The sequence below is a fragment of the Mixophyes fleayi genome, chromosome 6, assembly GCF_038048845.1.
Source record: "Mixophyes fleayi isolate aMixFle1 chromosome 6, aMixFle1.hap1, whole genome shotgun sequence".
In the NCBI taxonomy this organism is placed as follows: Eukaryota; Metazoa; Chordata; class Amphibia; order Anura; family Limnodynastidae; genus Mixophyes; species Mixophyes fleayi.
In genome coordinates, this window is record NC_134407.1 from 44,013,300 (window position 1) to 44,025,817 (window position 12,518).

Sequence of the window (12,518 nt, forward strand, 5' to 3'; positions counted from 1 at the left end):
TCCAATACCAGTATCTAATTTCCATAAATTATTGGAGTTAATAGAGTACAGCATAATAATTTATGTAGATTATATGTCCTTAGCTCATGTCATCTTAGTTAATAATGGAATTCTTCTATAAGCAAAGGAAAAAAAAATACAGGACTTGTGGTAAGTGGCATCTCAGGTCATGACACTTCCTGAACAGTAGCTGACCCCAATCCAAGACTGCCCCGCTCCCGACATCAAATGCTGCCAAAAACTCACTTTAAAAACACAGAAGGCGGCTCTGCTACATATGGAAAGTGGCAGCAATTAGAAAGGTAAAGAGAACCCATGTAACAATAAGCAGGGAATGGGCTCAAGATGGCAGTGGGGGAGAGAGGAAGAAATGAAACCAAGCATCAGATGGTATATGGATTGACTACAATCACATTGCCGAGAAGGTGGGAAAAATGTTCAAGCCCCGCTTTGATAAAAGGGTGAATTTAATCCACAAATATCGAAAGTCTGAATAAAATTATTTCTGATATGGCAAATCAAATTCATGAAGCAGAAGATATAATTTCAGTGTTGCATTTTGATACTATAGCGGGTTAACAATAACTCCACAACATAGGGTGGCAAATAAAAAGGGATAATAAATGAGCGAGAAATCCTAGATGATCGCTGTTGCCAAAATTATATGCACATCACTGATATTATGGAGTCTATCAAAATCAGCATTAGTAGATATGTGCTTCAGAAGCAATTTTGGATCTCACCCCTAAGTGCACCACTTAGGCTTTTGTAGAGGATTGGCTGTCATTCATATACATTTTGAGAATAAAGCTTTCTATGTTATTTATGTGCTTTCTTAGGTTATGCGATGTTCTGTTTTTCTCAAAGTGATTTTTGGTTTAACATAAAAGTCATATGAATCAAGTGATAAAAAATAATCAACTAATAATAATCAACTAATAAAAAATATAAAAGTTCTTTTAAATAGGATAAGGGTGTTCAAACTTACAAGTATATTATGGGAAAATCAAACTGAATGCTATTATAATAATTATTTTAGGAAATAGACTTGACAACCCAAACCTTACTTAGATAATAACAGTTGCACCTTTTTCAGTACATCATATGTTAAAACAGAAGATCTGCCCAATGGTTCCACAAATTGCACACACCATTCTAATAAGCAACTTAAGTTTGTAAAATAAAAATGTATCGAAGTGTTCTCAAATAAATTCAGTGGATGCTATTTCAGGAAGAGAAATGTTCAGCAATATAAATTGCAATTACAATGCATGCTTTATTGTTATTTGTACAGGAAGATCAAAATGAGTTTTTGAGCCAGAGCGTGTCATTAAGTTTTTTAAATACATGGATTTTTTTTGCACTAAAGGAAGCAGTTGCTTTTAATCTTAACATCATAAAGTTCAATTTACAGCACAGTAAAAAAAAAGAGATAAATAATGGAATCAGGGGAATAAAACGTTTTTTTCTTGTTCTTTTATCTCTAGCTCACAGCTGTCGATGCAGATGAAGGACTTAATGGTCAAATCACATATGAAATCCTAGCTGGGGCTCAGGGGCAGTTTGTCATTATCAGCAAAACGGGTGTAATCACTGTTGCTCCAGGGGTCACGCTGACGGTGGGGGACTCCTTTGCTCTTACTGTGAAGGCATCTGACAGTGCTCCTCTAGCACAAAGAAGGTATGTATCAAAATAACACTTAGAAATTATTATGCTTTATAAACTTGTCTATGATAACAGTCGGTAGCATTTTATAGAACTCCAGCCAAAATCTTGTATTAGATGAAGCTTACTATGTTAAGATTAAATCCTGTGTTTTATTCATCTGTGGTGCACCATTCACCCGATTTGAAAGGTTAATGAAGCCTCCAACAGTCCCAGCTTTCTTGTATATTAGGCCCACTTGTCTGAATCACGAAAAGGTATTGTCAAAGAATTTCTCTTAGTGCAAGCATTATATACGTGGACTAGTAAGTACCTAGAGGATGAGCAGATGGAATTGTTGTCTGATATGGCAGGTCAGGCGATCAGTGCATCACAGTTAAAAAAAAGACTGAATTTAATCAACTTTTAAGTCAACTCCAACAAGTACTAAGAGTTATGAGTGAAGTTCTTAAGGGTTCCAAGAGCAACACATGAAGATTCCATTTATCCAATCATGCTTTTGGTTTTTTCGATGACATCATGATTTTTATTTTTTTAAGAAACTTATATTGTCCACATAATATAAGAATACATAATTTCTTGAAGATATATAAAAGGACTGTTATGCAGACCAGCACACTATAACTATGTTCGTTTATTACTTGAAAGACTTATTTCATCATGTATTAGTAATAAATTCCCAACCATGACTCTTTAATTTTAGAGCACTTTGGTTGTACTCTAAGCTGTAAGGTGAATCCAGCATTGTTCTCATGGAATATTTCACAAATATTATTGGGTAGAGATGCTTGAAACCTTCGAACCATTTAGAGATTCTCTCAAATTTCACTGGTTCAACAACCCCAAACATATTCAAAGTACAATCGACTTTTAACCCTGAATCAAACTTGCAGTATGAAATTGACAGCTTATGTGTGCAGTTTTTGTATTTGTTGTTCGATGATCGTGTTTGAAGTTCTTGTTTGAAAAGAAATTACAAAAACAAATTTTAAAACTCAAACATTTTTAAAATGAACGATGAATACTGCTTATTTTAACCTGTTCTAAAATTTGAGAAATTCCAATGAATTTTAGAACCAATTTGCTGAACCGATTTGATAATCGAATTGCGAAAAACTGGAGCTTTTCTATTGTTGAGCTTCGTGCCTGCAGAACAAATAACTAAAAGATACATTTGTGAAGACTTTAGATTTGAATGGAAGGAGATGAGCTTCCGAGGGCAAACAGAGTGCTTCCACCGACCCTGAAAGCTCCTTGAAAACGGATGTTTTGTTATCTATACTAATGTCTCTTAGTTTGCTTTTATGCATGGGGATTGCTGTGAGTAATTTCACCTTGTGGTTATATGGGAGTAGTATACTAAACGGGTGACAAATATTTCTTAGCCTGGTTTATTGCTATTATAAGCATATAATTACATTATTCTGAAGAAAGGTATGTATTATGTCTTCAAATATGTTTTAAATCACATTACCCTGTTTCCTGTTAATTTCAGAAGTTCCATCACTACTGTTTACATTGAGGTTCTCCCACCAAACAACCAGAGCCCTCCACGCTTTGCACAGCTGATGTACAGCCTTGAAGTCAGTGAGGCTATGCGTATAGGAGCTGTTCTTTTAAATCTACAGGTATTGTCTTTACTGTCATCATTCTTTCTTTTTTCTGTATCTTTCACACAGTATAAAGCTATCTCAACCTTGGTTTCAAATGTGTATTGTAATGTTTATGAATAGTAGTGTTTGCATTTTTACAGTTAAATAACCTACTAGACAATTAGAGTTGTTTCAAGTCAAAAGCTAAAGCAAACAATATAAATCAATTTAGGAACTTTATATCCATTAGTTTTATTCTTGAATGAGGAATATCTGAGACGTGGGAGTATTTTTATCTTCTGCAGAATGTGTACACAGAACTTGTTTTAATAGAATAATCTTTAAAGGTAAAGCTAAAATTCGATATTGTAACCAAGGGTTCAAATTTCTAACATGCTCACCAATGATTTAGGGTTACAAAGCTATAGAAACTATATTCCTCACAATGAATATTAAAACAAGACAAAACCATTTGATCATCCAAACTTCTAATAAGATGATATGTAAATTATTACTTTCAACTTTTTCTTAGGCATTCTGGTAGAGACATAAGCAAATAACATTAAAGCAGTAAATAAACAAAGCCATCAAGCTGTCATTGTTCTTTAGGAAGAAGGGCAAACACCTTCTTGCTGCTATACAGTGGCAATTATTATTATTATTATTATTATTAATTTTTATTTATAGGGCGCCACAAAATATCCGTAGCGCCGTACAAGGACAAACAATGGCACAGTACAAGGTGAAACAGCACAGTACAAGTAACAGTAAGCACTATAACTCTGGGGGCTCAGGCACAGCATGAAAGAGAGGGAAGGAGGGGAAAAGTGAGTATAGGCAGGTAACTATGGCCCAAGAAGGTGGGCACGGATGACAGGTTGAGAGTCACTGAGGGGAGCGGAGAGAAGCGAGAGGAGACAGAGGGCAAAGGGACTGAGAGGAGGTGAGCTGAGTAGCTGGAGAGCGCAGTTAAAAGTGATGGAAACAGAAGGTAGGAGAGCCCTGCTCAAAGTAGCGAACAATCTAAAGGGAGGGGAAGACAGACAGACACATGGATGAGACGGAGAGACGGGAGAAACAGAGACGGAGTCGAGGAAGGGGGAGAAGGGAAGAAGGGATGAGAAAGAGAGGTAGCCGACCGGTGGGAGTTTAGGCATGAGACTGGAAGGCTTTAAGGAAAAGGTGGGTTTTTAATGTTCGTTTGAAAGAGGACAGATTAGGGGAAGTTCTGATGGAGCGGGGGAGCTTGTTCCAATGGAGGGGAGCGGCGCGGGAGAAGTCTTGAATACGTGCGTGAGAGGAGGTAATCAGAGGGGAAGAGAGGCGACGATCGTTGGACGATCGCAGTGAGCGGGAGGGAGTGTGAATAGAGATAAGGTTAGAGATGTAGGGAGCAGTGGAGTTGGCGAGGGCCTTGTAAGTCAGAGTGAGGAGCTTGTAAGGGATTCTGTAGGGGAAGGGGAGCAATATCATGGCAATATCATAGCTTGTCAATAGTACAACTATGTATTAAAGGAATGGCATAGACATGACTTTCTGTGACAGCAATTTTAATATTTAATAAGTTAAGCAAAACTTCAGCAGATTGTTTGGAAGTACATGTTAATTATGACATGTCACACATTGTAAGTTTTATTTTGTCATGCATAAGAGTTTAAAGACAGGGTAGTCCTTTTACTGCACTGAAATTCTCTACTATAAAAGTAGACTTACATATTTGTTAGTTTAATTACACATAACTCTGAATAACCCTATTTTTAGATGCATCTCCATATAGAATGCCCTAATTATCTTAATGCTAAGAAAGGAATTTTAAATGTTTCGGTTGAATTTACAATACATTATGTGCTCTAGCTATTATTCATAAAGGGAAAAAGCACATCTTATGGTAAGAATAATTAGCAATTATTCATCTATTGACATGTGAGGCTTTTTGTAACTGCTCCTTTGGGAAATGATCTGAAAAACTAAATATGATAGTAAAAGTATATTTTGAAGCTTTACTCGGTACAGTCAATACTTGGCATTGGGAATCTTTTAAAACAAGAGCAATAAACTTTCAGTTGCCATCAACAGTAACAATCCTCCATTGTTCAGTTCTTGCTTATGTAGGTTAGCCAGACTACTCATTGGGTAATGTCAAAACGGTCTGTATGGGAGAGGTTCTTACAAATTTTATCATGTGAGAAAGGTACAGCTTTATGGCCCAAGACTTGATGTCTTTAACCAATATTCATATTCACACATTTGTCATCTTCTGTTTAGTGTAGACCCAGGAGGCATTTGTCATCTGTGAGTTGAAAAGACCTCCTATGCAGCCAGAATTAATACAGAGTCCAGATTCAGTGTATTTATTTTCTGAAATAAACTATTATATTCACGTCATCAAGCAACACTAAATACAGAGATTAGAGCCATAACATTTCAGGATGTACTTTACAAACAGGCTTTCAACTGATACATAGTCAGCCTCGCTCAGAACAATCTTTAAGTGATAAAGGCAGCGCCAGCATTAGAGATGGCAACAAGGGATTTTATTCCTGCACCCCATTAACTTTGTACAATGCATTTACAAGCCCTGCTCTTATCTTAAAAGTATTGTGGCATTCATGTGTGGAGTTTGTTTTTGTTATAGTATGTTTTTGTTTAAAGGATTTTATTGGTAAAGTGGATTGCTGGTTGCCATACATCTGCAGGAGAAGGAACATATACCAATCAGTGAGGGCATTCCTGGCAAAGTAGTAGACAGACTGGTGCCTAGTTTTACCGAGCATGAGATTTTATTTTGCATAGCGTGATTATGAAAATTATATAGAGGGATAGATATGGTACATTTTAGGGGTGTTCCTTGCTCTGATAGAGACACAATACCATTTACTCTCTACAAATTACTTGAGTTTAGTACAAGTCCAGAGCTGACAGTTTTTGGGTCTCATCATATGCCTTTAATAGGACACGTTGTGACTCCATGATACACTTAAGTGGAGAAGCGCATTTCAAAACACACTTTGAGCAATGTAATAAAAATCTTCACAAACACAAGCTTCATCACCCTCATTGTTAATGTAAGCACTGTTTTAGGAGTAAAACTGAAACATATTATTTTATGAAAAGGGTGCTACTAAGGTTGTAGGAGTACATTTCTCCGCAGTACACCTCTTGAGATTTCTCCCAATCTGCCCACAACTAGGTGCACTTCTAGGTGGCGGTTGATCTTCAGACTGCAGGGAGTTGGCATGCATCATTGTGTGCCTAGGCTGACCAATCCCGGCACACCAGTGCAAAACCATTGCTTTGTGTGGTATCCATTGGGTATGCTTTGTAAATAACATCAAATGAGCTTTAAATAGACCTAAAACTGTACTGCTATATTGTGCATTCAGATACTACTGTCAATATTTTCATATTGCAATCATCCCTTCAACAAACTTTGAATGCGTTCAAATGGGAAACTAAAAAGGTTCTCTCATATTTCTTTAATAATTTGCTCATTTGGCTAATAAAAAGGAAATCGAAAGACAACAGTTTCTACAAATTACATATAAAGATCTTATAATCTGGTACCAGACAGCTTGTTTTTTTAGAATTGTATTAAGACAAGCTTAAGACTTATTTTAACTGTAAACTCCTAATAAAACCAATTGGAATCCGTGGCTGCATATTGCATAGTGAAACCATTGAGCAGCTACTGTATGTGCCCTTTGGTAAACAACATTTTGTTACCACCTGTGCTACTGACAGAAAGCAGATTAGGATAGGTAGGTACAATGGCGGAACTACATTGGTGCGGTAGGTGCCATGCAGTGGGTCCCAAGGAGATAATGGGGCCCGGTGCATGGCAGATGCAGAGGGTCAGGGGCCACAGTACCCTCCTCTCCACCTCCCTGCACTGAAGCCAGGGCCGGATTAACCATAGGGCTAACTGGGCTACAGCCCAGGGGCCTATGGCATCCAGGGGGCCCTTGAAAGTGCAGCAGCAGTATTGATCGGTCAGGGGCGGGCCCGGCTCGATCAGTGCTGCTGAGCACTTTCACTGCAGTCCTTTTTTGGCGCGCTGTAGTCTCCTTACTGAGGAGATCTCGTGAGTCTCACTCTCCTCAGAAAAGAGCATACAGCATGCCGGAGAAGGAGGTAAGTGCCAAGGGGGGGGGAAACAGGGGCGCAAGCAGCTTGGATCATGGGGGGGCGCGGGCAGCTCAGATCACGGGGGGGCCCTCATGGGGGAATGGTGGCCCCCTTAGCCCAGGGGCCTCCATTCCCTTAATCCGGTCCTCACAGCTCACTAGTTCCACCTCTAGGTATATATACTTAAATGCACTCAAGATGATATCCTACATTATATATTGTCTTATTTTCACCGGGGGACTCTAAAATCACTAACTAAAACAAAGGATTTGCTATGTACCATATTAACAATGTTCCAATGAAAGCTCTCGTTTAATTTTACCCTGAATTTTTGTATTCATTCCATATTTCTTATTTAAGGCTACAGATAGAGAAGGGGATCCAATTACATATTTGATACAAAATGGAGATCCTCAGAGAGTCTTCAATCTTTCTGTCAGGTAAGAAACTTGACAAAGTTTATATATAGTGAAATGGACTAATAATTGTTGTCATTACTGAACCATTTTCCTTCGATCCAAAGTTATCATCAATCCCTGCTTTTTAAAGAACAGTTTAAATAGATGTTTGCAGGTGACAATGTTTCCACTATCAATATAAGTATAGTTTAAATAAATGTTTGCAAATTACATTGTTTCCATTATCAAAATTGACCATATTAAACTATTTGTAGGAGTTTTCCTAGCCTTAGCATACAGTATGACTAGTGCCAATTATCATGGCTATCATTTGATAATGTGCAGTGGCCCAGATCTACGGCTCCCCAGTTCCCTAGTTTTTCCAGGATGGTTTCAATTGTTTTCTACTGAAAATATTTAATTCTGGATGGTTATTTTCATGGAAATCGGACTTGATGTGTGTGAATTAATAGAATACAGGGATAGACCTCTTTAATTGTAAACGTCCCTAACACATTTCTAGCAGTACATGATGCATCTTTTATGGACTGAGAAAGATTCATAGCTTATGCATATTCTGGTTTTAACAATATGAGCGGACAACCAATATTATTTAATAACATTACTCTTTGCATAGACTTTTCATTTATGTGGAAAAACAGCCTGACAGTCATACACAGATGGAGTGACTTTTATTTCATCTATTGCCAATGAAATGAATTGGATTGGTCTCCATAGAAACCAAACTAAAGCATTATCCATCTGTAGTTGAAATACAGTTAAGTTTTGCATGGTGTCAGTTTATATACCGATACTACACTATGACTTGGATTAAGACCTCTTTAAGGCTGTGTTGACAATTCTTCTTGCAGAGTATTTTTGTTCCATAGAGATTAACCTTGTGACATAAATACAATAATGTGTCATTAATGAGCTTCCACATCTATTGAAACATTCTAGATTGATTGTTGCAGAGAAATAAACACAGTGGGCCTTTAATGAGCGAGAGGCAGAAACATGTTTCTAATATAAATAAAGCGGTTTCATACTGAGCTAGAATTCTAAACAACTAAATTGTGTAAAACAGAAAAGCCTGACCCTTATATCTGATACAAGAAAAATATCACAATTCTTGATAATAACAAAATATAAGCCTAATACAACAAAGAAAAACATAACTTTGGAACACTAACAGTTTAAATCTAAATAGTTAATTTATAAGTACATTTATTTACTACAGAAATAGATAACTGTTGGTGGTTCATAGTACATAAGTTATTATCTCTCTTTTTATACACATTTACATGCAATGTGCTACCACTTTATGAATAATTAACTATAATAAAGACTAGCTAACCTTATTTCTCACTTCTTGAAATGAAGACGTAATTGAATGAAGAGCATGTAATGAAGATCTAGATGTGAATGTATACAGTTACATGAATTTACTGCTTCAAAGTTATTACCTAGGGGTCTTTTTATCAAAATGCAGTGATAAGGATAATTTGTTATTAGTGCTTATCACAGGGATAAAAATGGGCCATTCTCTGTCAAAATGTGCATACATGAGCCAGCTCAAAGTCTAGATTTGAATTTTTAATTCCAGTAATGTAAATAAATAAAGATAGAAATAGATCAAAAAATATTAAAAAAATCTGTAAGCATTGAAAAAAATCTTTATACAAATAATTCCTAACAGAAGGGGTATTGTGGAGGTTCAAGTAAATAGTCTTCCCCATGCAGTGCGTTGTCGGGAGCAACTATTTAATGCATAGAACAAAGTGATAAAAAGCCCTATTTCTGGCAAAAACTGGTGTTTTCTCCGGCAATAGCGCCTTTCGCCATTTGATAAATCGACACCAAAGTCTCTTTAAAGAATTAACTATGCATTAGACAGCAATGTTTATGTATTTGGCTTATAATCACCTTTTCTCCATGCAAAGGCAATAGAGTGTGGGAGTGGCCTAGTAGTGGGGACTTGTCTGTAATAATTGATTTTCTGGAATAATGTCAAGGGGATCTGCAGGTGAAAGGTACAGCACCTTTCACCTTTCATACTTACCAACATGCCAGGATACAAATCTGGGACACACAAGCCATGCCCTAGAAAGACCACATTGCCATATATGTAAGTCCTACCCATTTTAGATTGCAAAAATCAGGACAGGGTGGCATAATTGGAGTTGTTAGGTATATAAGATAACATAAAACTATGTATAACATATGGATACCTATGTATTAGGAAATTTCTGATTTTAGCATGCCTTTAAAAAAGAGGGCAAACAACCAAAATATTACCTCTTTGAGCCATGTCCACTTTTTCTTTTTTTTTTTAAACTAAAGACTCCGTCTTTGTAGCCTATGGAAAAAAAATCACCTCCCCCTATGTTGTACAGGCAGTTAGCATGGCAGTCAAACTTTCTAGCATGCTGATCTCACACAAAGCAGTAATCTGCCTCTCAAGTACCACTTCACTGTTCTATGTCAGCACTCTAGACAGGACTGTTGAGGTAGGAGATGCAGGGAGTGATGGACCAGTGATAAATGATAAATTTACATATGAAGTATGCTTTTTAACCATGCCTCTCTTAGGAGAAGTAAGGAAGAAAAAATGTGTATTTCTCAGTCTTTGAAGAACCTCAAGCTAACAAATGAGGATCTGTCTCAGAGGTGACATGTTGTCTGTAACGTTCTTCAAAGGATGTACATACAAAATCAGTTTTTGTTGCTGTAAGTTGAGTTTTAGTATATTCATGGCAATGGGCAGATATGTTTGAGGTTCGACTGCATTGCCTTTATGTTTCTACAAGTTTGCTTCAATTTAATTGGACCGGGTGCAAAATAAATAAAACTGACCATAAACTGATTCTCTATTTGATTGTAAAATGACTATGAATATATTTTATCGGGAAAGTCATTATAGTGTGGCGATATGGCACGATGACCACAGATGACTGACATACTGGTAGGGCCAAAAGACTATCTGCACAAGGGCATTAAGGGTGCCCACATATAATATTCTATGGAACTAAAAAAGTCAATGTGCAATTAGCCTTAGCATTCCATTTACTATACTAGGGTAAAATTAGGCAACTCCCAATTTGCCAATTTTCACTTACTTCTAAAAGAATAGTAAAACATTATTCATATGTTTTCTTTTTTTTAGTTCTGGACTTTTAATATTGGCAAAATCTTTGGACAGGGAAAGTACGGACCGTTACATTTTGATAGTAACCGCCTCGGATGGCCGGCCTGATGGAGTAAGTTATTAGTTATTACTAATTTTATTTATTTTCATTTAATTATTCAAATCAATATGTAAAAGCTGTATTTTAATACATGGCTCAAGTACATTGTGACCATCAAGATGGGATAAAAAAAAAATTGATATGTAAATGTTACTAAATCTACCCTAGTAAGTCATGTTCTGTATAAACAGGGTTTGCACAATTCATTATTTGAAAATGTTGTTTTTTATAATAATTTTTGCATACTGCAAATACACATAAATACCATTTATAAAAACGCAAAAAACTGATATTGCCCACAGTAACTAATAAGATTTAAACTGTCAATTTCATAGTTTAGCTTAGAAAATGAAATCAAACATCTAACTGGTTGCTGCAGATTACATCCCTTTTTTTTTCTTTTTGTTGCAGTGCATCTAACTTCATAAATGTTGCAGTATAAATCATTTTGTAGTTTATATAGTACAGCAGTGTTTCCCTAACCCAGTCCTCAGAGACCCCTAACAGTGCAGGTTTTCCAGGTCACAAGTGAAATAATTAGTACCACCTGTGGATCTTTCAAAATGTATCAGTCAGTAATGAATACACCTGTGCTCCAGCAAAGAGATATGGAAAACATGCACTGTTAGGGGTCTATGAGGACTAAGGTTTGGAAACACTGCACTACAGTAAAGAGTATTTTAGGAACAAAATTTAGATTTGTCCTTTCATCTGGTGAAAAAGGTATATACGTAACATAAATCACCAAAGAACACTGTCTGCTATTGTCCACCTATTATACTGGCAAGATCCAAGCACAGAAGACAGAGGAATCCATAATTTACCCGAAAGTGACATTCCCAATACACTTTATCATCTAAGACTTTGTCAGGTGGGGTGACATGATGCTTCAAGCAGAGAGTATAAGTACCATAACACTTACAGTAGCAGTATACTAAGCTATGTGCTGTTTAACTTTTATATGAAATGGGTCTAGTTGGTTGCTTTATATCAATTAAAAGGAATTTATTACAACATAACCATCCACTTTTATCCTCTTGTCTTGCTCTTATCCAGCATACATACCTTAATTCTGCTAGTAATGAAAACATCTCCCCTTTATCTCTGATTTCACATGCCGGTTTTACCTGGGCTAAGTTCTGTAAAACCCATTGAACGGTTGAGGTTTCCAAATGATTTAGAAAATTATGAACAGCGCAGCTTACTCCATTTTTACCACTTCTTGTTAGATGCTCTTTAAGCAATAAAATGTAGTCACATTCAACAACTTACTGCTATACCAGTGTAATTTGCACTTCAGAAAAATAAGGAAGATGTTTGTTTAGATCACTTCATGCCCTTGTTTTCATTGCTCTTTGAGAAAACAGGAATCAGCAAGCTTTTAATACAGCGTGAGTTGAACCATGACAGTTTTTATGCATCGTGTTTCTGTGACCTGGAATATTTTAGCATTGACGCGCTTTGCTAGCTTGGCCTTTATGTTTAACAA

The 12,518-nt window shown here is 36.5% G+C and overlaps 1 protein-coding gene across 1 annotated transcript in view; it reads left to right on the forward strand.

Annotated features, from left to right (window-relative positions):
• PCDH15 (protocadherin related 15) overlaps positions 1-12,518 on the forward strand; it is a 945,519-nt gene that overhangs the window by 587,712 nt on the left and 345,289 nt on the right. The window contains exons 15-18 of the mRNA XM_075216373.1: positions 1,488-1,681; positions 3,162-3,294; positions 7,744-7,823; positions 10,948-11,041. Coding sequence (XP_075072474.1) covers positions 1,488-1,681; positions 3,162-3,294; positions 7,744-7,823; positions 10,948-11,041 — 501 coding nt within the window. The remainder of the gene's footprint in view (positions 1-1,487; positions 1,682-3,161; positions 3,295-7,743; positions 7,824-10,947; positions 11,042-12,518) is intronic.